This window comes from Malaclemys terrapin, chromosome 18 (assembly GCF_027887155.1).
Source record: "Malaclemys terrapin pileata isolate rMalTer1 chromosome 18, rMalTer1.hap1, whole genome shotgun sequence".
NCBI lineage: Eukaryota > Metazoa > Chordata > Testudines > Emydidae > Malaclemys > Malaclemys terrapin.
This window is the reverse complement of record NC_071522.1, coordinates 3,521,888-3,546,852: the sequence shown is the minus strand read 5'-3', so window position 1 is coordinate 3,546,852 and position 24,965 is coordinate 3,521,888. Positions and strand designations below refer to the sequence as shown.

The 24,965-nt window shown below is 48.3% G+C and overlaps 1 protein-coding gene across 2 annotated transcripts in view; it reads right to left on the bottom strand.

Annotated features, from left to right (window-relative positions):
* PIGL (phosphatidylinositol glycan anchor biosynthesis class L) overlaps positions 1-24,965 on the bottom strand; it is an 85,863-nt gene that overhangs the window by 1,250 nt on the left and 59,648 nt on the right. The window contains exons 4-7 of one of the 2 annotated variants that reach the window (XM_054008709.1): positions 16,419-16,486; positions 12,426-12,517; positions 6,970-7,001; positions 397-512 (exon numbers count right to left, since the gene is read on the bottom strand). In XM_054008709.1, the coding sequence (XP_053864684.1) occupies positions 483-512; positions 6,970-7,001; positions 12,426-12,517; positions 16,419-16,486 (222 nt within the window). In that variant the 3' untranslated portion in view covers positions 397-482. Of the gene's footprint in view, positions 1-378; positions 513-6,969; positions 7,002-12,425; positions 12,518-16,418; positions 16,487-24,965 lie in introns of those variants that run through there. The other variant, XM_054008708.1, reaches the window with a different exon arrangement.

Sequence of the window (24,965 nt, the reverse complement as noted above, 5' to 3'; positions counted from 1 at the left end):
TAGTTAAATTCATGGAGGACAGGTCCATCAATGGCTATTAGCCAGGATGGGCAGGGATGGTGTCCCTAGCCTCTGTTTGCCAGAAGCTGGGAATGAGCGACGGGGAATGGATCACTTGATGATTACCTGTTCTGTTCATTCCCTCTGGGGCACCTGGCACTGGCCACTGTCAGAAGACAGGATACTGGGCTAGATGGGCCTTTGGCCTGACCCAGTATGGCCGTTCTTATGTTCTTCTGACTGTCTGAAATGTGCCAATTACACTCCATGTGCAGTATATATATTTTTAAGTTCCACATGCATGAGGCACTTTTGGCTGAAGCCCTCACAATGATTCTGAAATGCTCAAACAGGCTGGGCAGGAACAATGCATCTCACCTTGGCTTGTTCAGATTCCTCCTTTGTTAGTATAAAGAGAACATCCTGGGACTGGAGGTAGCTAATGGGCACATCCAGGATGGAGATGTACTTCCGGAGGAGGTTTACTGATTTGAGGGTAAGGACCCGGCACCCTGAGCAGAGCAACAGGAGAAAGAATACAAGACAACAAGATGATTACGAGCTCACAGCATCACGAGGGTAGGCAAAGCCCCCAGCCTCCTGTGTGACAGCCCACCAGGAGTCCAAATTCTGTCAGAACCTACTTTTGTGCCGTGTGAATTTCTATTCAATTCTGTTTGCTTCTTAGCTATTCTGCTGAGAGCAAACTTGGATTCCCAAGAAGGAAACCTGGGTTTAAAGGGTGGATGCCTTTTTATGACAATCTAAATTATTTCTGAACTTGTTTGGGCCCAGTCCTGTTCCCATGGGAAGGCCCTTTGAATGCCAACACTGTATCATTTAAAGGTAGTTAAACAAGCAGCCCTCGGTTCATTTGACTGTCCTTCTAATCCAATTTTCAACATGCTTTGCTACAGAAATGAGTGTTTTCAGGGTCCAGGAATGACTGCATGAGATATTAACACAGGCAGGTGATTACATGTTAATAGGAGCTCAAAACCCATCACTTGGATGTTTGTCATGCAGGAGGTGAAAGGAGCATGCAGAACAGATTCAGCTATGGTTCATTTGTTTCCCCTGATTCTAAGAAACCTTTGAACTTGAAAGTTAATTGCTAAATTTCTTTCATGGCTAAATTGTATTTATTGATGAGCTCAGCTGATGGTCCCATTAAGGAAATGTAGCTCTTTGGGAAAGTGCCTTGAGATTTCATGACACTTCAGAAGCTGAAGTTATTATGCGCCTTACTTTAGACATTACTTTGAGTTTGACAGATGAGAACAGTCACATTGTATAGACATAGTAGGATCTGCAATCAGATGCATTGCAGCATGCCCCTGCAATCTGAATGAAACTCTGAAGGGAGGGCGCAAAGGGAGGCCTGAACTGTCTCAACATCTGTATCATTTTAACTCCAGGAGAACCCAAGATCACACATCTAATACAGCTTCAGTTGGGGCCTGAGGTCCTTCTGCGTTGTCATTATGTTCTCACAGGGCACAAGGATCACAAAGTGAACATGAAGCAACTTGATGGTTCTCAGACAAATGGGACATGATGCTGAAATCCAGGAGTGGCTCACTGTTCTCTGAGGGAAGAAGTTAGCTGAGGTTTGACTGGCTCCAAGTCAAGGAGAGAAGAGAGACCCTCCTCCTAAAAGTCTCTAGGGAACGTGCATTCGTCATTCTGTGCCCACCAAAGTAGCTGGGAACTTGGGGTGCTGCCTTTGTGCTGTGAGTTTTCTAGACTTAGACAGACATATATTACTTACTAAGGGCCTGGGGCTGGGGGGGGTGGGTGGGCAGAACACTCTGACTCCCACTGATTTCACAGGATCAAGCACAAGTTAGTTTCACTAAAACCCATCATTCTAATGCAAAAGTGGCTCAGGTCCAGGATGGGAAAGCAAGAGCTCTTGTTCATACACTGAGCGAGCTATCTGTGGAATTCCTGGAGAGGGGCAGGGGGAGAAGCCACACAGAGGTCTCCGAGGTGTAGAATGAGGGGAGCAGCATGCGGATAAGACATTTAGAAGGAAGCTGTGGAATATTCTGGGCCGAGGAACAAAGAATGGAGACGGGGCAAGACCTCCAACTTTCTCCAGCCTCACAAATGAGTTGGTGCATATGCTTGCCCCTGGCCTATTCCTAGGAGGGGCACCAACCCACTTTGCTTTTATTTCATCAGAGGCCATCAGTGAAAGAACATTGTACGTTTTCTGGAAACCATTCCTTCCAGCACCGCCTCCAGGCCCCTCAATTCCTCTTCCTCCCTCCAAAAGAAAGGTGAAGGGATTTTCCCCACCTTTCCACTCTATAATCATAATTGTTCCTGCTTTTACATTAGTCACTGGTTATTAGATGATTTTTGCCTAGATTATGATCAAAGCTTGGCCAACACAATCTAACTAGATCAGCACTAACCTCTCCCAGTCTTCTTTCTGGAAGGGTTTGCAGCTGGATTGCTCCTGAGGGGTTAGTCACTGGCAGGCTTGACAGAGCGGAGATGGCTTTTAGCATTACCTTCTGCAGGTGCAAGGGGACAGGGCTGGCGGGTCAGAGGGCAACAGCAGGTTTCCATCCTGACCCAATGGTGCTAGAATAGAGAGTGACACAAGGTATGTGATCTGGAGCTTTCACAGAAGTGTCACATCAGTTCACCTTGCTGCAGGCTCTGACCTGACGGAGGAAGTCGGATGTTACCAGATAAACCAGAGTAAATATTGTCCAGAAGGTGATCGATAGTTAATATTGACATTAGAAAAATAGCCAGGTCATAAAGAGACATTTCCAGCAGATGGCGCTCTCCAATGATAATTGTAGATGGAAGAAAGCACCCATCGGATACAAACTAGTGCTCCGATTTACCAGATGGCAGCAAGTTCAGAAGCCTGCCTTCCAGCACATTCATCATGTCAAAGCTGTACCATGTACCTGGTCCATTCCTGTTGAAGTGGCAGCAATTCAGTGGAACGCCGGCCTGTTAAAGGTCACTGCGCCTTCTCTGCAGCAGGTGGCTGGGGAAGGGGTGCAGGGGCCTGTTGTCCTACCAGGCAGCTTACCAGTAGACCACGTGGAAGTATTGGACACCAGAAGCCCTGAAACCTGTGTGCCAGGGATCCTTTGTACCACTCCCCTGCCCTTGCACCAAAGACCCTCTGCGGTGCAGGAGAAACACTGGGTGAGAATGTGGGGCAGGGACTCAGGCTTTTCCCCTGGACCTGACAATAAGGCCCAAAACTCATTTCAGACCCGAGTTTAACGTCTGGCTCATCTCACTGGTCATTCCCATCAGCATGGAAGGTGTGTAATGCTTTTCAGGCTGCTGAGCGTATTCAGCTCAATGCTGCGAAGGTGGCTCCCAGCGAGAGGGGACGGTGATACAGACTGAAGTGACTTGGTGGTGCGGAAAGTGGCTTCTGTTCATTTACCTCCGAGAAAGCCAATTTCTTGTTTCCAAGAAGTGAATTGTTTTGCTGTTCTTTAACTCCAGGACTTGTTGAGCCTCCTTAAGTGCCCCTGAAAATCTGCAGGCATATCCATGTGTGCGCAAACCAGCAGTGCCCACCCATTCTGCAATCACTGTTAAGGAGACCCGTGAAAGCCTGGCTTGTCAGATCCATTTTGTGTTCAGTCAGTAGGGGATGTGGATGGAGAACTTGCTGGTTGTACCCAGGAGACCCTCTGGGCTGCTCAAGTGTAGAAATCTGTTTGCTGGGTAACTTCGGCTGGAGAGGTCTGGATCATGTCCTGCTGTGTGGAAGGGCAGAGGAGAGCCACTGAAATGGATTCCCTTGCCCTGGCATTCCACATTTCCACCAGCCACCTGTTTGCATCTCAGCCCTTTCCAATGGGGGGTACAAAAAGCAAACATAGTGCAATGGGCCTTTTCCTTTCCTGGATCACTGTTTACAAGCCTTGGCAGAGCCTCCGGGGCGCCTAGGTGCAAAGTCAGGAAGAGAGGGATGGCCTCAGATTAAACACTGACGGACTGTGACGTCTGGGCTGCTCCCCCATTCCCTAATCGTCTTTTTCTAAGAAATACTAATTCATCTGCAAGCACATTGCCCTTTGCTTCCCAATTCCTAGCAGCTGGGAGGGCTCACTACCTGCTACTGGAAAGCAAAATCATTGCAAGTGAATTTAGTACAGGTGAAAGGTGCCAGTTTGCTACCCTACAGGCTGAAGTCCTCTATGCACAGAGCGGGAACAGCTTAGGCTGCTGCAATTTAAGCTTTAAGTAAGGGAGCTGTTTGCGTTAGCAATCCGACCAGGGTCATGAGGCATCACCAGCAGAGATCACTTTGAATTTGAAGAAGAGATGAAACGAAGCTGGTAGGGAATGTACAGTCCAGCTACAGATGGGAAGGGCTCAGAGACTCAAAGCCCTTCCTGCCAGCCAGGGTAGGAGAAAGGGAATGTCCAAGTAGAGCTATTGATGGGCCTGCTTATTTGACACCCTCAGGCGAAGACCTGTGGAGGAGACAGTTGTGACTGTGACCCCAGGGTAGATTTAAGATTATTAGTCAGCTGCTTTACCAATTGGCTGGGTTAACGTGACCTCTCTAGCTAGCGGATCAGCTGCTGGAGGTCTGAAGCCCAGTCACCTTGGCTTTCTGTTTCAACAAATGTATGCAACAAGTGTGCCTGGAATGAAGTAGGCTCTTAGCAGAGCTATCTCTGACAGGGGGCTTGCACTGCTTCTGCTAGATGTTAGTACACTGGCTCTTCTGGCTGGGAGCTGGTTATAGCCAGGAGGTGGCTGTACCATGGATATGTGCATACTAGCTGTCCCCAGCTCCTGAATCAGGCCTACTTGCTCAGAGCTGGCCGGGAGGACACAGCTTTAGTTTAAAAGCTACCTGCTATGGCCACACTCGATATGGGAATTAGGAAGCAAAGTGGAATGCTCAGGGTACTCATTTGCATACCACTACCCAAAATGCCTTTCTAGCTCAGAGGATACAGTGAAAGACTATTTGCAGAATGATTGTCTGTGGACTCTTTGATCCCATGCGCTTACATAGGTTCAACGGCACACAGGTCCCAGTTCCTGGCAAGGGAGCAGGCCATTTCCTTGGGCTAAGTGTGCTTTTCAGCCGTGCTCCAGACAGCCTAGGCAGGCCCCGACGTCACTCTCATTTCATTAAGTCCTTCTGATGCATGGCCCTGCATGCCTGCCAGATCAAATTATAAATACCGGGAATTTCAATGAGACTGGAACTATATTTGGAAAGGCTTAATGTAAGCAGCAACATGGGAGCTCCCTACTCCTTTGGCATTTGTAGGTCATGTAAGATGTGATGTAATCAGAGCAGCTAGCCTCATGCATATCTTCAGAAGCCCACTGGTGCTGCCAGAGAAACTGAGACGCCATCTATGCTGGTTTTACACTGGTTTCAGAGTATGCTTATGCATCCGAAGAAGTGGGCTGTAGCCCACGAAAGCTTATGCTCTAATAAATTTGTTAGTCTCTAAGGTGCCACAAGTACTCCTGTTCTTCTTTTTTTGGTTTTACACTGGTTATCTGAACCAGTTTTAGACTCAGTCTGTCTGGCCTGAGAGGGCAGGGCCAAACCATGCTTAAACCAAGCCTAGTCAAACTCATTAGCCTGCTGAAGTGGGTTCATCATAGATGGGGTCTGACATATTTGCCTCCTTGCAGCATGGCAGTAGGCACTTGCTTTTCATTGTTCCCAGCACTTTGCAGCTACCCCCGCTGCTCATGCTGTGCCCAAGCTCTGGACAATACTCAGCACACACACTGCTCTTTGCCCATTTAAAATGCGGCATGGATATAGCCCTCCAGGTCTCCCATGGGGAGAGGGCAGTGTGAACATTCCCATTCGCAGATGGGACACGCAAGGCACAGCCAGAGGACGTGACCTGACTGTGGCCACAGAGTTGCAGAGTCAGGATAAAAGAGTAGGAGATTCTGGCTTCTGGGCCCACGCTCGCTCCACTACATGGGTGACCTCAACATTTAACCACTAGGGAAGCAAAAGCAACTCTCTGTGACGCACCCACAACCCTTCTCATCCACAAAGGGTTTGAGATTAGGGTAACGGCAGCAAAGTGTGGATGGTTTTTGGATGCTGGGTGAGGATGACCGGACTGGCTGGAGATCTGCATGCCCTGGGGCAGAGCTGACTCCTCCAGGAGTTCCTTCCCAGAGCAGATCACTGGGAGGAGCGGGGGAGAGATACGGGCTGAGGACCTGCTCTGGGATTGGGTGCATGGAGTAAAAGCAGGAGGGTGGTTAGGATGCATGTTGCTCTTCCTCTCCTCTGCTTTGGCTACTGCTGTCCCACAGTGCGGACAGGGGCCTTTGCTGAGACCCCTGCTAGCCAAACAGTATGACGGACCATTCCTCCAGTTAGCATCCATAGCACCGTTTTAATATATGCTTCTCAGACTGCCCACGTTGGTGAGTGAACCTGACCTAGGATAATATAGCTAGGACTGCGTTTAAACTTGGCTATAAAACCATTCTCAGCAACGATGTCACTGAGTTAGAGTTCTCCATCTGTTTGCATTGCTAAAGCCCTTTTCACCTTCATGTCTAGGCCTAATATTGTATCTAAAACCAGACAAATCAAAAGAACTGGAGAGTGAGGCAGGGGCCTGGAAACAGCAGCCATGTGCACACAGCAAGAGGCCAAGAAGCAGAGCTGGTGTCACACAATCCAGACAGGACAAACACACAGGGTGAGAAGAGGGTGCCTTTGAGCCTAACCCAACTCCCAGCCTGAGTCACACTAATGCCCAGGCCCAGAAGAAGGGACTGCACAGGAGCGTGAGCTCAGGAAAAAGCATGGAAGAGAAATCTGCAGCTGAACTCCCTGGTTGCATTTGCATTGCAAAGAAGAGGTGGATTATTCCAGTGGGGACTTGGACAGAACATGCAAGTCAATAGACAGATCATGTCTGCAGTGTCACTGATGCTTTTGTTTAAACGTGTGTGACGTACCTTCAGGTAACTTCCCCTCTGACTGCAGGTACCTGTGAATTGAAACAGAAACCATGGTGAACATATAGTGAGGCCACTCGAAGCCTTCTTTAAATATGTATAAGCACTAAGGGCTAAATCACACACAGCTGAAAACTCACAATGGCAGCCCCTAAAATAAGTTTTCTGGAGCAGACACTGGATGTCCCAGCTCCCACTGACCCTGCAAGATAGCAGGTTTGGTTCCCCACAAATGATTTTGCTCCTAATCCATCACCACTTTCCTTGTCCTCACTGCTGGACGGCTGGTGGGGCAGGGCATAAGCACTCCCCACCTATAATATAGGAAACTGCAACAAGCTCCCAAATACCACTTGTTCTTTAGGGTCCTGTCTCTAACGGCCTGGGACACTGCTCAGCAGTAGCACCCCTCTAGCAGGTTTCCCCAGCCCATGTCGACAGGACTCTGCATATTTAACCTAATGATGTCACTCTGTCCACAAGCGCAAGTGTTAGAACCCACTTCTGTTTCCATTGTTCGAAGCAGCTTGTGAATAGACACTGGTTCTGGCCTTGCCCAGAGTAGCTACTCTCTTTTTCACTCAGTGACAGAGTCTGCGGGTTTAGTGACTTCGTTCTGGGGAGAGGTGCCCTATAGAGAGCCCTGCAGACAGTTATCCTCTAGTTATCCAAAGAGCAGAGACAGCATGGGCAACCGCAGGACAAGCTTCACCCATGCTGTCCCCATAGTGGGCCTCAATCCCAACCCAGAAGGATTTCTCAAAAGAAAAAAAGTCTTTAGAAAACAGAGCAGAGGGGGCCCAGTTCAGTGGAGATCTAAGCAGTGGTGTTATTTACATCAATAAGTCCGAGTGGGTGTCACATGCTGAAGGAGTGGGAGGGTGGTTAGCCTCATTCCCCTTTAACGTTCCTGTTTTTTCTGCTACAACTCTGCCCTTCCCCCTCTGTGTGTAACTCACAACAGCTTACACTCATAACACCATTTACATCTCCACTGATTTTGGCTCAGCCTGCTGGTTGCTGGACCTGTAGATTTCCAGTAGATGGCAGCAGGAGTTACATAGCTAGGCTTGTTCTTGTTGAAGGAAAAACAAAATAGAAAATGGACCATTTGGGTGAAAAAAAGGTTATTTAACCCTGTGTAATATTTAAAGAGATTGTTATCGTCTCTTACTGGTGCATTTCATGTGTAAATCAACCTGGGCAAAACGTACATTGTATGTAAACTACATTGGGCCTCTAGTCATTTTCAAACTATGATTATCTCTAGTTACTGGTTAGTTTCGAGGAAAGGGATTAGCCATACAGGCACAGACAAAATAGGAGGCGCTGAGTGATGAATACACAAAGCAATTCAAAGCAAAAGTCAAGCCAGAAATGCAGGACATGGCAGTATTCAAAAGCAGTGATCAGGAGACCATTGCCCTAAACAGATTCTTCCAGGAATGTTCTTTCCTTTTCCACAGCTAAGATCCATCGCACAACAGCCTTTGCTACTTCCAGTCTAGCAAACCCCCTCCTCTCCACCGTTAAAGTCCCACTATTCAGACTCTTCTCATGGACTTTCTGCTCTGCCACTGGGGTGACAGTCAGGATATTTACTGTCTGTAAATAAAAGGGATGGTTAAGGTGACAAACAGAACAGCTGCCCCAGGAGTGGACTAGTAATAATCATCATCACTGGCCACAAACTATAGCAGCAAGGAGCCTGCCTGGAGAAGCCCCAGTTAAGAGCAGCAGGCACAATCATCAGGGAAGGAAGGTTCAAGACAGTAGCAGAATAGGGGATTTGTGCACACAACGGTTCAGGAGGAAAAAGCACCACTGGAAATTCAAGTTCTGTTTTGATTAGCATGGAAGGTCCTCAGTGCTGGTACTGCAACCCCTCTCTGCTCTCATCTGGAAGAGTTGCTCTACTGATGACCTCCATCCTGAGCCAACACTATAGCACTGGCTGGGCAAGGTACAGTACAATGTTACTGTAAGGTACACATGGTTATAATGCTGCAGAGAAATCAACAGGCTCATCCATTCATGCCTCTTAGGACTATAGATGGGAATGAACTGTGCTTGCAGAGAAAGCGAGAGAGAGAGTGAGGCAAAGCTCTATCTCCCACTCAAGCCCCTATATACTATACTAACAAACATTCCTCCCGCAAATCAATCTTCTAGCTCCCTCCCACGCCCCTCCTGCAGCTCTCTCCAGGGAACACTTCCAAGTAGGGGAGAGGTTGCAGCTCTTCGCTGTTGCCACTTGGGGAATGTTGTTTTACAGACTGGACGTGCTGTGGTTTGGGTGAAATGTAAGAGTCTGGCATGAGGTCATGACAAGGAAAGATACAAATGGGCTCCTTCGGGAGCTTTTTCCATGGGTTGTTTCCTGAGAGACTTTTATTATTATTATTTGGAAGTGATGCTGCAGTGAAAGCAACCACAGACGGAAGCAGCTGAAACTCATCCACTGAACACCAAAACGCCCCAACCCGATTTATAGCCATTTACAAGCGACAGCGGGTCCCTGGCTGTGCTTCTTTGTTATGCTCCCGGCAAGTTCCAACACAGGCACCTTCCATATCTCCTTCTGGGGGAGGGAGGAGGAAAAGCCGGATCCTTGCAGCAAAGGATTCAAAGTGTCTCTGAAGTCCTGCAGGGAACCCAAGAAATCTCTCTGCATTAAAAGATTCCTGCAGCCTCAGCTCCCCTTAAAGTCAATGGGAATTGAGGGCCCTTAGCACATCATAGGTGCTCAGCTCGCAAGATTAGGACCTCATTGTTTAAGCAAAGTTTCCATTGGGCTAGGGTTACCATATTTCAGCAAGAAAAAAAGAGGACGGGAGGAGCCCCGCCCCTGCCCCTCCCACTTCCCGCCCCCCCAGAACCTCCAACCCTCCCCCCGTTCCTTGTCCCCTGACTGCCCCCTCCTGGGACCCCTGCCCCTAACTGCCCCCCAGGACTCCACTCCCTATCTAAGCCTCCCTGCCTCTTGTCCCCTGACTGCCCCAACCCTTATCCACACCCCCACCCCCAGACAGACCCCTGGGACTCCCACGCCCCATCCAACCACTCCCCACCCCCTGACAGCCCCCCCCCGAACTCCCAACCCATCTAAACCCCTCTGCTCCCTGTCCCCTGACTGCTCCGATCCATCTCCCCACCCCTGCCACCTGACAGCCCCCCCCAGAACTCCCAAACACTCCCCCCCTGCTCCCTGTCCCCTGACTGCCCCCTCCTGGGACCCCTGCTCCTAACTGCCCCCCAGGACTCCACTCCCTATCTAAGCCTCCCTGCCTCTTGTCCCCTGACTGCCCCAACCCTTATCCACACCCCCACCCCCAGACAGACCCCTGGGACTCCCACGCCCCATCCAACCACTCCCCACCCCCTCCCCAGAACTCCCAACCCATCTAAACCCCTCTGCTCCCTGTCCCCTGACTGCTCCGATCCATCTCCCCACCCCTGCCACCTGACAGCCCCCCCCAGAACTCCCAAACACCCCCCCCCTGCTCCTTGTCCCCTGACTGCCCCCTCCTGGGACCCCTGCTCCTAACTGCCCTCCAGAACCCCACCCCCTACCTAAGACTCCCTGTTCCTTGTCCCCTAACTGCCCCCTCCTAAGACCCCCCCCAACTGCCCCCCAGGACCCTACCCCCTACCTGTACCCTGACTGCCCAAAACTTTCTCCACTCCCCCCAAAAAGCCCCCCCCGTTTCTTGACTGCCCCCTCCAGAACCTTCCTGCCCCCGGTCCCCCTTACCCTGCTGCTCAGAACAGAGTGTTGGGCTCTGTGCAGCCGAGCCGGACACGTGGCTGAGCTCCCCAGCACAACAAAACCCGGTCTGGCCCTGCACAACAAAACCCGGTCTGGCCCTCCACAGTGCTGCTGGACTGGGCTGCAAGGGAGCTGCCGGCTCAGAATGCAGGGCGGATCCGGCTCCTCTACAGCTGCTCCTGAGTCCAGCCCGGGACTTCCCTGCAGCCCTCCCAGCCGCTTGCTCTGCTAATCCCGGACATTGTGAGTGCTTTACAAATTCCCCCCGGACGCTATTTTTAGCACACAAAAGGAGGACATGTCCCGGTAAATCCGGACGAATGGTAACCCTACATTGGGCCAAATCCTGAGGTCCTTATTTTTATTCCGTCAATACTCCTGCCAGTGAAGTGTATGAGCCAGCTCCTGCGCAGCCCTGAGCACAAGCAACTTCCACTACAGTCAATAAGGAGTGAGTAAAAAGCGAGTGAGGATCTCAGGGTTTGGCTCACAGGGAACTTGGAGAGCAGGAAACACCACTGAAAGGGAAGCACAGTCAAAGTCCCAGTGGGTAGAATGCTGTGTTGGTGACACACTGCTCAGAGAGAAATTGTTCCATGAAATCCATGACTTCACTCTAAGAAGGTCCCACTGTGGGGAACATAAAACTCTACACTCTATTCACTGGGCTATCTGCTAAGGCCTACTGAGGAAATACAGCTTGCAGGAGCATAGCAGGGAATGCAAGGCACAGCTGGGGCTCCATTTAGGTTCCTGTCCCCTAATCTCCCAATTAATCTGATGAAATAGATGTGGAGCAGGAAGAGCAGCCAATCTCCTAGGAGTCCCAGGGATGTTACATACAGCGAGTGATTTGCCAGATGTTGAATGTTTACAATCTGAAATACCACCCCCACCCTAACTGGACTGGCCAGCTGCATTTCCCCTGCACCCTGAACCGCACTGTGTAGGCAAAACACAGTTTAAAGCATTCAGACAATCTACACTCATTCATATTTCAGCAACAAAGGACGGGGCCTCGCCAATTCAAAGTAATCTGGAGAAGGGGTGACCCAGGGATCTTCCAGTTCACAAATGACGGAGCTGCTTCATTGCTCACACTGCCTTCGCCTCCGCACTGTGTGGGAGTGGAGTGTGGAAAGGTTACAGCTTCAATCAGCTACATGAACAAACTGCTAAAATCTTAATGATCTGGGGGAGGCCATTCCCAGCGGGATCTATTATTTTTGTTTAAGCATGGTCACTGTTACCAAGGAAACAGCTTTGCTGAGTACTAACAAATTTGGTGGCTTCTGCTCAGTTTATTTTTGTGGCTCTCAGCTCATGGGGGAGGCATCAGAACAACCTCGGCACAATAAAGAATGAGGAAGGGGCTGGAAGCAGAAGGAAAGAGGCGAGATTCAGAAAGGGAATTTATAAGCTGGCAATCAGGATGATGTATTATAGCTGTGGGCTGACTCTCCAAGGAAAGTGGTGGAAGCCCAATCATTTGAGACCCCAAACACCAGGCTGGACAGAGCACTAGAAAAACATATAGTGGGAGACCATTTTACCAGGGCTCCATGGAGATGGGCTGCATGGACCTTAGATGGCACTTCTGTCTCTAACCTCCTTGATTCTCCCCATCCTTTGGAATTAGTAAAGTTAGGCTAGAAAAAACACTGGAACATATACAATACAGAACAACCTTGACTCTGCAAGGAGGGACTGCAACATGAGGTCCCGGCACCAGAAGGAAAACATTCAGGCCTCAGCCATTCCTCCTTCGGACTCTCGGAGCTAGAACACAGACAAATACTAAATCACTCAAAATGAATCATCTCAGGAAATCCTTCTCCAGGACGGAGTGAAGAGGCGTCCAGGAAAGGGGAGGAGGGTGACATGGGAAAACACAGGGCTACATTATGTTTTCACTTACATGGGGTAAATCAGGAGTAATGCCATTGGAATTAATGGGGCACAGTTGTGTAAAACTGGTGTAAGATCATAATCAGGCCCAAGCTCTCCATCAGTGTGGGAAGACGTCCAAGACAAAGGGAGCAGTGGGTGCCACATACCATCATCCACCTAATCATCTGAAGAGGAACCTGCTATTTGCAAATTGTGTCTCTAAGCATGAGCTGGAATTCCTATGTCATAAGGAAATTCTGCAGTCTTCAGCCTCAAAGGGAGTTTTGTCAGAGTGAAGTCTGCAGGATTTGGCTGGATACTGGCCATTTTCTTTACCTATTTGCAATTGGCATTGAATTAAACCCCATACCTGAATATGTCCCAGTACAATGTACACGGGACAGGAAATGTCCTTTTCTTTTGTACATGTCCCAAATACAAATCAACTCTCTGATGGCAGCCATACACAGCACATGAAAGATCCACGCCAGGGCACTTAACCACAACAAAGCATCAATGACACTCAAACAGCATCATTATCAGCTCATAAATGATAAAACACTAAGCTCCCAAATACCATCTCCACATGGCTTCATTTAGAACCCACCGCTGAGTTTACAGCCATTTGGATGCAAACTGGAGGAGTCAGATCGTTTTTCCAAATGGAATTGATAAGAATTGCTCAACTAATGATACCTTGATGTAGCTTTCTACGTGGCATCATTGATATAAGTTTTATGGATGCAGTTGCTATAACAACATAATGCACAGTGGTTAAATATAGCAGCTCCTATTTTCCACTCAGTTTGCTCTGGCCTAAGCAGCGAAGGGATTGTTCTTTCATATTCTAAATGGGAAGAGATGGATTTCACTGGAGGAAGTGGGTGTGCAAACCCCAGTACAGAACGTTCCATTTTATCTTAAGCCAACAAAACACACATTCGCTAGGCAGAAGGGTCTGTTTAAAATGGAAATGCCCTGTGACTCATGCAAACCAAAATCACCTCGATGCCATCCACATCAGTGTAAAACCCCATCTTTATAAAACAGAAGTGCTTCTAATCATCGACTTCTAAAACAGAGGTTCTCAAACTTGTCCATCACATGCACCGCATCAGTAATCATGTTTATCCTCGTAGTGCGTAGGGACCAACCGAGAACCCATTGTGCTAGGCACCGTACAACAGAGTAGTAGACAGTCCATGCCATGAACTGCTTACAAGCTAAATAACTTCATGTTAAAAGAGGCTTGTCTGTAGGGTGACCAGACAGCAAGTGTGAAAAATCGGGACGGGGGTAGGGGGTATAGGAGTCTATGTAAGAAAAAGCCCCAAATATCGGGACTGTCCCTATAAAATCGGGACATCTGGTCACCCTACTTGTCTCATGGTCACCTCCCCTCTTGTTCATGATGGGTTGGAGCCACCTCCCATTTCCGATCCCAAAGCATCCTTGTGACGACTGCAGCAGTAGCTTATGAGGAGGAGGTGGTGTATGAGGACAGCATAGATGTATTGTTAGCTGGCTTCAGTGTAATAAAATAGTCACATTGTCTCCTTTTGTTCATTTTGTCTCTCCTTTCCACTGCTCCATCTCTCTCAGGAGTAACCATTGTTACGTGACTAGCCAGCTCTTCATGGACCACCAGCAAGTGCTCTGTGGCCACCAGTTAGCCACAGAATACAGTCTGAGAAATCGTGCTATAAAATGAAGCCAATCAGTGCCATTTGATGGGTGTAAAATGAGTCTGGTGAGTCTCAGATCAGCCACAGATGTCACCCCTGCCCCTACAACAGGCTGTGTTCTTGGCAGTCTCCCCAGACTGAATGAAGCTTCAACCTCACATCCTTTAGAGGCTGGGGCAGGGGGGAGGATGGGCTAACTTGCACTGCTGCTGTCCATACCGTGCCTGTTCTGTGGAAGGATTTCAGCCTCCAGCACTGTCAAACTAACACTTCTCAGTAGCAGACTCTTGCATACTTACATATTTAAAAGGTAAAAACTGGGATAAGGCAGGTGGCTTAATTACTGGGCCATTAGGGCATGTAGCTTTGCAAACAACGGAGGAACCATGGTATGTTTCTGGAGCCACCTCTTCTGACAGAGACTTGGTGAAACATCCAGCCCTTCTTGGCCAGAGAGCGGGTTCCTGGGACATGGGAGCTTTGAGTATGCTGGGGAGAAGAGAGGACTCTCCCAGGATTTCCTTCCAAAGAATCCCAAAGCACTGGCACTGGAAGATGATGGGGTGGGGCCCATTACAGGGACCGTGTCCATCACTTCATTCTTATGTGAAAAGAATTTTGTAAAAAAAAGTTTCTTTTCTGTTGGTTTGGGGCTGCATTCAAAATCCCCACAAGAAGATTTCAAGCAAAATGCTAATGTATGCTTTTTATTTCCTGCAGAAAAACAAACCCTCCCCACAAGCCCTGAAATTGTATAGCTATCCACAAATCTGGGGCTTGGACACATATGAAATAGCAGCAACTGGACCAGCCACAAAAGCAGTATGTTGGGAGACTGGTATATGAGAGAATCCTGGGGTTGGTCATGCAGCCCACTCCACCCCTGCCTTTGGAGGGCATGAGGCAGAAGTGACAGGGTCAAACGGGGTGCAAAATCATTTAATTAATTGGAATAGCACCCCAATTTACCTTTTCCATCTACAAGAGTGTCGGGGGGACCCTGCAAGACACAGTTTGAAAGACTAACTGTGTTAGTCCAATGAAAGTACCATACCTGGTACTAGCTGACATGGAGACAGGGAGGGAAGAGGGTTAATTTGATCTCTTTGCTGCTTTTTTCCCCATACAATCATATGGAATGGGGGGCAGCGGCAGGCAGGAACATCAGTGCGTGTGAAAGGTCACCGCACATGCTCTGCAGCTCTGTCTGAAAGCGGTATGTGTGAGAACTCATCAGGGCACAGAAACCATGAGTGATGTGGTCATGCTCTAGTTCCTCCGTGAGACAGGCTGCCCCCCCACAAAAATTAAAGAAGCAGCAGCCACTAAAAATAAAACTTAACCCCTCAGTAGCTGTGGAGCTGCTGGATTAAATGAATGAGAGCAGAGAGTGACTCTGTCTTTGGGGAGAAGACACATATTAAAGAGAACAAAAACATTGAGGACTCCGGTGGCACCTTAAAGACTAGCAGATTTATTTGGGCATAAGCTTTCAAGGGTAAAAAAAACACTTCTTTTTACCCATGAAAGCTTATGCCCAAATAAATCTGTCAGTCTTTAAGGTGCCACCGGACTCCTCAATGTTTTTGTGGATACAGACTAACATGGCTACCCCTCTGATGTTAAAGAGATGCAGGCCTGCTAGACGGCAGGGGATGGAGTTCAGGGGCCACAGTCTCTTCCATTCAAACGTTTTTCTAAATCCATCAGTGCACAAGGGACGTGAGTTGTGCATCACATTTTGGTGAAAGTACATTCATAACACAAAGCTAGGAGTCAGAAAGTGTAGATACAAAGGGGCCCAGAAAGGATCAGCAGAGTGGGGACTTGCAAGCCCACAATGAGGGGCATGAGTGGAGAAATACAGGGCGAGCACAGGAGTAGAACAGATGGGGTGCACAGGTCACAAGTGCATTGGCAGAGTTTTAGGCAGTTCCCACGACTGGAATAGCAGAGGGTGCTGCAGGTCGGGATTGAAGTGAATCGGTGGAGTCCATGCAGTCGTTGGCTCTAGTATGAATCTTTTACTTGCACAGGCATCACATGCACTCGGTTTCAAATAGCATTTTGGCAAGGCACGCAATGGACTGTACGGGACATCGTACCTTAGAGCAGTGTAAAGGGCGATGTGGTTAGCGTGGCCACTCACTCCTCCCACATCAAAGGTTATCACCTGCAAAAAAACCCACAGAACACAGTTATTTAGCAGAGGAGCAAAGCGTGCAGTAAAAGGCTGCAACTAAATTCTAGGGGGTTGGGCATTTGTGTAACTCAGCATTGTCCCGGCCAGAAGTCTTCAGTGAGTCCTGGGTTTGTAAAGCAACGAGCACAATGGAATCCTGGTCCATGACTAGGGCTCTGAGGTGCTACAGTAATACAAATAATACATACAATAAAATCATCATAATAATTCAGACACCCTGGTGCTGAGAGAAGGAGAAAAGCCTAGACAGAAAGATGAGAAGTGTCACTTCCTGAGTATCAAGATACACATGTTACTAATAATAATCAGATCTCACAGTTACTCTGAAGAAGTTCTCTCTTATAAACTCCTGGTGACTGGATCCAGGAGAATCTACTATACAAGCCACTTTCTCCTGGAATTGACAGATTACTGGGGTGCATGTGAACTACAGGGCAAGACTGTGCTTTGCTAGGCCCTAGATCATGACACTATCACGCAGGCAGGAACAGCAGGCTCCATAAATCACTTTTTTGCCTGTAATGGGAATGCACTTCAGGATCACACTGTGAAAAAACAGCCTGTTACTGGAATACGTTATTTTAACCAACCAGCTAACAGTGTCCTGGGTTTGGCTAAGGCCTTGGCTACACTTGGGAATTCACAGCGCTGCGAAGCGTGAGTGTAGTCGCGCTGCCAGCGCTGCGAGAGAGCTCTCACAGGGCTGCATGTACTCCACCTCTCCGAGGGGAGTAGCTTGCAGTGCTGCAGGCGCTGATTACACTGGAGCTTTACAGCGCTGCACTCGCTGCGCTGGGGGAGGGGGGGGCGTTTTCACACCCCTGAGCGCAGCAAGTTGCAGCGCTGTGAATTGCCAGTGTAGCCAAGGCCTAAGGCAGGCTCTTGGTGAGTCTGGAACAATAGATTATTATTTGTCTGGACCGGGAAAGGTTTTATTTCATTAATCAAAGGTAGTGTGGGCTGTGGGCTGCAAAGAAATCAACACCTCCCTAGTGTCTCCTTTCTTGCCCAGCCTGTTCTGTCCCTTCAGTCCTGGGAGGAAATGCCACTGCCTTGCTTACTCACAACTGTTCCTTTCTCCGAAGCAGTTTCACAGGCAACGCCCAAAGCACTGGGTAAAAGGTTGAGGGAAGATCAAACAGTCTCCCCACCTGCTTTGCAACCCGCTCCACCCACCCAACAGGAAGAGCAGCCAAGGCATCCCTTTCAAACACAGAAGGTGCTTTGTGAACAACAGTCTAAGACAGACTACACTTTCTCACTCAGAGATGTGAAAAAACACCCCCCTGAGCAGTGCAAGTTTCAGCTCTGTAAAGTGGCGGTATACACAGTGCACCAGCGCTGGTAGCTACTCCCCTCGTGAGCTACTCTCCCAGCGCTGGTAGCTACTCCCCTCGTGAGCTACTCTCCCAGCGCTGGTAGCTACTCCCCTCGTGAGCTACTCTCCCAGCGCTGGTAGCTACTCCCCTCGTGAGCTACTCTCCCAGCGCTGGTAGCTACTCCCCTCGTGAGCTACTCTCCCAGCGCTGGTGCCGCAGCTACACAGCCACATTAAAGCTTTGCCGCGGCAGCATTTTAATGTTGGTAGTGAAGACGTACCCTAAGAAAGATCCAGAAAACACAGGCACTGGACAAGCCTTTTGTAAATGCTCTCCACCCTAGGAGAGGCCCCAGTTACACTTTTCATTTTGCTCAGCAGCTGTAATTTGGTGCAATGAGTTTGGCTACCCAGCAGAAGAATTAACTGGATCATTATTGGACTCTTAAAAATATGTTTGGTGGGAGCCCCAGTGGTTTTTGCCAGACATTAAGAGTTGTTTCCTTGATATCTCTTTCACACCGAGTAAATTTGCATAACGGAGTGCTGCCCCTTTTTCTGTACTTTGGCATCTTTTTGAGAGGTTATTCCCACTAAAGGCATGGTTCTGTGAGGTACTGAGCTTGCCTGATCCTCACAGATTTCAGATCCTACAGTTTGTCACATGATCAGGCCCTAAGGCAGGGAGCTGGTAGAGTTACTATAAAACATCAGACTGTGCAATGAATTCACATGGAGCTCTATACACCAGAGATAAGACACTGTCCTTGCCCCAAAGAACTAACAGGCTCAATTCACCTTTACACTGAGTCGTACATTTCTTATGTCACAATTAGTCCCAATGATTTTAATAGGAGTAGCAAGGTGCTACTCCACATAAGTAAAAGTGGGAGAATCTGGCCCTAAGACAGGACATATTTACAGACACAGAGCAGCTTGTACTTTAAAAAATCCTACCAAAACAAAACATACTTCACTGCACGCACGCATCGTCCTCTGTGGAGAGGATGAGTGAATAAGCCACCCATGACAACCGTTAGCCACCTCACTTAGGCTATTGAATGACAAAACTTAGGCTACTGAATGGCAAATTGAATGACAAAACTTTTGTCTTTCAGAAGTGTTAATCCCCTCCCCCGAAAGACAAAAGTTTTGCCGTGACAAGTGCCGGCGTGAACAGTGCGTTGTCGGTCTTCTGGCGACAACATGAACGCCGTTCGTTGGGGGTAGAAGTTTTTTGTTGGCAGGAGAGCCGGCAAACAGCGGCAACACTGCACGACTTTATCGGCACGGCTGTGGTAACACAGCCAGGTCGTTAAAAGCTGTGCAGTGTAGACATAGCCAAAATGTGCTACTGGAAGGTGCTCAGATACTGGGGGGATGGGGGCGAGATAAGAATCTCTATCATACATAATTAAAATAACAAATAGCTTAAATTGGGATAGTATCTGAATGGGCTAGACAGACTGTACTGGATTGATTTTCAAATGATGTTGCTTAACTCATGCCCAAGATATTTGCATGTGAATCTACTGTGCCTACAAGCATGCAGACGTGTGTGCAATTATCTATTGTACTCATCCAGTGATTTGTCTTGTAGGAGAAACACATATGGGTGTACATTTTACCTGCATAATTTAGGTGATTACCTTTGAAATGTTGGCCCTGTATTCACAGGTATCACTTCATTCACTGCTGACACGTAGCTTATGATGGGCAGTGACATCTCATCTGTCCAGTATGTAGTGTTTTGGGTCTATCACACAGGCCACTGATTTCATATAGCCTGGTTGCTGTATTCATTACTGCTAGTATTCTGAAAACATGCAGCAATCATATTTAAATACATTCTCCTGGCCCCTGGGAATTTATTTTATAATCTGACTTTCCAGTTTGTCTCTCACATGCTGAAGATAACTTTCACGGAGGAACTTTTGCTCCTTCCACACAGTGCACCAGTTACGTGTTTGGTTTAAAAACATAACCCAAACCTGCTGATGATAAAGCAAGAAGCAATCAGGATAGGATAGGACAACCTGCACATCTTGATTCTGCCTGGGCTGGAACACAGGCTTGACTATTTCTGTGATCAAGAGGCTGGGATAGGAAATATTCTTGACATGGAAGTAATTTGTTCGGTGGAACCTTTGGGGGTTTCCTTCTCCACATCTGCTCTGAAAAGGGAGTCGTTGCTGTTGGTGCTGATGTGTTTTCTTTTTCTGGATGACCTTGGTATCTAGGAGATGGAACTTTCACTGGTGGAAGCCAGCAACGCAGCCAACATAAACAAGGAACCAGAAATCCCTTCCGGAGGGGGCGGGGAGCACAGAGGAAATCTGTTCATTTACCAGCAGAAGAGCTAAGAGCTCTAGAGTCTGAGCTTCCTCTGCAGAAGAAAAACATTAAAAGTTGTGGGTCTCCTGACTCTTGCTGGCACTGTCTAATATTTTAAAATGCAGCTCACCTCTGCTCAAGGAGACCGACGGGATAGATATTTTCCTTTCTGTGGAGCAGATTCTCTGTTCTTTCCTAGGAAGTGGGCCATCCAAGAAAACACTATAGAAGCAACCTGCTTTTATAGCCCCATTTCCTCCACATATAATTTTTACAGGCCTGGAAAGGTCATTAGAAATTACACCCTATGCTGTCACCTCTTTGGCCCTTTGTGGGGCAGGTTTTTGGAAGACATCCAGCTGGATTTGGAGAGCACTTTGGCCCCCTCCCACATCCTGTTAAACAAGAGAAGCTATAATTTAATATAATGGGCTATTGGGCAAAAATCAAACCGCAGTCTGCATCGCAGTGCTGGCTGGACTGGAGCTGCAGATGTCTGAGTGAGTGCCAGCTTTTTAGGAAAGCCCACAGGACCTTTCATTCTCTTGCCTGCCTCAAACACACCTGATAAAACTACAGCACAAAGAAAGGTGAGAGAAAGCAGGGATGGCAGAGATTCTTGCAAGAGGTGCATTCTTGTACAGCAAACTGTGCATGCTGCATTATGTTCTCAGTGTCCTGCAAAGCCATATAAAGTCCTTTCTACACTAGAATATCAAATTTGAGTCTCTTGAATTTCAGGAGCTGGGGGATTCTGATTCAAAACCCTAGATCTGAACCCAACGTCCAGAGTTTGTATTCCAGGTTAAATTCCAAAACTAGAAGGGGCCTGGCTGGTTTGGATGTGGACTGAGATGATGGGAATCTTTCTAGAGCAGTTGAAGTTGAGAGATTTCCACCAGTCCCAAGTGGAGAGCAACTCATAAGATTCTAGTACCTTTGAACCCCAGCTCTAGCTCTGCCCCAACACAATCTGAATGCTAGCTCCTCGTCCCATTTCTGCTTTCACCAAGCCTCCGATAAGATTATTCCCTGAGATCCTGACTAGCAGGCATTGCATCATCTAGAGGTTGTCTGAGGCCCAAGCAATACCATGTAACATGCGGTACATTCACTAGGTACTTTCTAATCCAGATCGAGACAGACTGGCTTTGGCTGATTCTCCTGCAGTACTGGCTTTTGCTTAGAAATCCAGCAGGCAGGAAATCATTTCCAAAGTTTATAAATTAGTTTTGGCTTTGAGTTCACCAACCTTTAATTTCTGTGTCTCCACTATTTAACGTTGAGCTAGGATGACACATGTCCCTGCAGCTCTCAAAGAGATTGAGTTACTCACTGACTTCCAGGGCAATTGGGGAAATGAGTAACTATGTAATAGCACAGAAATACACAGAACATGGTGTGACTCCCTCCTTTCAGACATGCTGGAACTCTAGCATGTCTCCCCATGGCCAAATGACACAGGAGTTCTGTAAATACGAGATATTGTTCTCTATGCAATGATTATGGAGGAGAGCTGGGGTAAGGTCTTATGCCTGTTTTAATGGGCAAAAAGGGTGTGTGTTTTTTAGTCACGTTAAGTCAATTGAGTTAGCTTAACATTGTGAAGCTATGTTAGCCTGTAACTCAACCAGGCTTTTCAGTCATGCTAAGATAAGTCAGCCAAGACAATGTGACTGAAACACCCAACGTTTTTTGCCCATCAAGGCCAAGACCCTAGTCTCTGGACAGCATGGCCCCCCAAAGTGTGGACAAGAGCTACCTGTAGCCCACACCACGGAGTTTTACAAAGTAGAAGACACCCAAGTTGTAGGTGCTCATTTTCATTGTTGGCAAACTCTACTCCTACTCCTGATTTAGGGAAGTTACAAGAACCAGCGACTATCTGGGCCATGGGCATTTATTCTGGAGGCTTAAAATTATGTAAATCTATATGCAAATCTGATGCCACTGGCTCCTGGCGACTTTCCAAGGTGGCCCTCTGTGGCAGTGACAAAGATTCATTTGTCTGGGAAACACATCTCCATTTACACAGACCAAGCTCAGAGCAGTTCAGTGAACTGTTTGAACATCTCCAGATAGAGGGATGCAGTGGGTCCCAAAAGCCATGGATCTAGACAGTCAGGGTCCATTGGTCTCATCATTAATAAGGCTACATGCCATGCTAGCAGCACAGCATGAAGGGCACTTGTGATGTTCATGTTTCATGCTTTGAAAACAATGCACGTGATTTTTCAACTCATGCTATATAATTGCAAGGCTTAAGCCTCCTATGCCCTCTGCACCACACAAAGCTTGCGTTTAATTTCCTCTGAGACAGAGCTCCAACCCTTCCTCGTTATTCAGGAGAAGTTTTAGTGGATTCAGGATTTCTACTGGGACTTCAAAGGGTTTGCCCTGCTGCCCAAGAGAGTCAAAAACATGCAATGCAAGTCCTCTTGTGTTAAGAACTTTCAGATCATATTAAAACTCCTGACTATTCACAGGGCCGAAATACACTGAATGACTATAGGAAAGCTGCACCTGACTTCCCTGTGCACACCAATGAATTTCATGGATAATTAGCCTCAGAATCAATACAGAATTGGAAGCATGAGCTGTCTCTTGTTAAAGAGCTTTCAGTTCCTGTGTTACAAGACTCAGAGTGACTCTGATTCACAGTCTCTGCTTTCCTTTGTTGTCTTGCGAATTGCCGTGGGGTTTGTTTTTAATATTTTGTGAGTTTGGTGCTAAAGAAACATGAGGGACGGTAACAGTGCCGACCCACTACCGTGGCGCTTCTTGCTGGTCGTGCTGGGAATTAGCTCTCTCGGACCATCAGGGTGCCTTTTACTAGGGGTGTCTTACTCGCGGTTGCTTCTACTTCCTCCACCGTCTCCACCATCTGGACTCATGTCGCTCCCGGACCGCTGTGTCCTCTTTGGGACCTGGCCTTCCGGCTGTGCCCCAGCCTGCTGTCTCCCCCCTTTCAGGGGACAGGTGGTCCTCAGCTTCTTCCACTTCCCTCAGCAGCCAACTGGGCTGCACTAGCAAGCCTTCTCCTTCTCTCCTCTCTCAATAAACCTTTTCCTGATTGGCTGGATGCTGCACAGCCTCTCCAAGGCTACCTTAACCCTGCTCCTGCCTGTGTGGGGCAGCCGCCCCACCACAGGGACTGTCATGCCAGACTACAGCCAGGCTTAGTAGAGAGGGGTTTTGTGCATGTTTCCTCACTACATAGTGCTTTAATCCTGTTCTGTAGAAACCCTACTGTTTCAGTCCTGGATTCCCACACAGACCATCCAATGCACTTGAGTCCTGACCAGCAATCCCCCTGGGATTCCAGTCCTGGGTCCCAACACACATAACTCTGCCAACATATCTCAAACCCTGACCCTCAGACAATCCTGGGTTTTTCATAGATGAAGACTACCAGCTGTGACAAACTGTGGTTTTAAGATGTAAACAAACATCCACTAGTGACTAGGGCAGAGGTGGACAAACTACAGCCCGCGGGCCAGACCGTCCTGCACAGCCTTTGAGCTCCTGGATGGGGAGTCTAGTCCCCGGCTCCTCCTCCGCTGTCGCCCCTACCCCGGGGCCACGCCGCTGCACAGACAGTGCTCTGGGCGGCAGCATTGCGCACTCCAGCCGAGCAGCGCGGCAGCATGTCTGGCTCTGGCCGGGTGGCGCGGCTAACAGACATGCTGCTCTGAGCGGCATGGTAAGGGGGCCAGAATCCCGGGGGCAGTCAGGGGACAGGGAGCAGGGGGCGATTGGATGGGGCAAAGGTTCTGGAGGGCAGTCAGGAGATGGAAGGGTTGGATAAGCGTGGTTGGGGTGTGGATAGGGGTCAGGGGATGGGCAACAGGGGGGATCGGATAGGCGTGGGGTCCCAGGAGGCCTGTCAAGGGGCGGGGGTGTGGATAGAAGTCGGAGCAGTCAGGGGACTGGGAGCAGGGGGGATTGGATAGGGAGTGGGGTCCTGGGAGGGGGCGGTTAGGGGACAAGGAGCAAGGGGGTTTGGATGGGTCAGGGGCTCTGAGGGGGACAGTCAGGGGGCGGGAAGTGGAAGGGGGCGGATATGGGGCAGGGGCCAGGCTGTTTAGGGAGGCACAGCCTTCCCTACCCGGCCCTCCATACCATTTTGAAACCCCAATGTGGCCCTCGGGCCAAAAAGTTTGCCCACCCCTGGACTAGGGTAAGACCTCTCCATGCTCATTTCACTTGTGTAACAGTCAGGAACTGACCCCAGGTCTCCGGAGGTGAAAGATCCATCCGTTAATCTACAGTGTCATCCTTTCCCATTTTATTTAATAAGGCTGTTTTATTTGTTCTGCTCTTTTTGTAGGTGTTAAAGTATTTGGAAGAGGGTTAGTCTGATTTTGTTTTACCTATAAAAGAGTCTCGGGAGAGTTTCTGGAATCTGCAGAGGAGTAGACACAAAAGCTGAGCAAATGCTCACACATAAACTTGAAATCACAAGAAGCAAGCCTAATTTTGGGCTGCATTGCAGGCTCCCTACAATTAATGAACTTGGTGCTCATTTATGGTGAAACTTACCAGTTTCAGAGGAGCTTTACCCTGAGTTTTTGAGTTTGTTTGACAATGAATTTCAGTGAAGGCTGGTGACATTTTAGAGAAAATTAGTAAAATTACCACATAAAGGTGCCTTGTAGGGCTGAATTACAACAATGGGTAAAGATCGTAATGTACCTGATTCAAAACAGGGTAGACACCATCTTCCTCCCCCACCCCACCTGCCCAAGGAGCCTCCAATAGTAAAATTCTAGCCAAAACTCTACAAAAAATAAACCT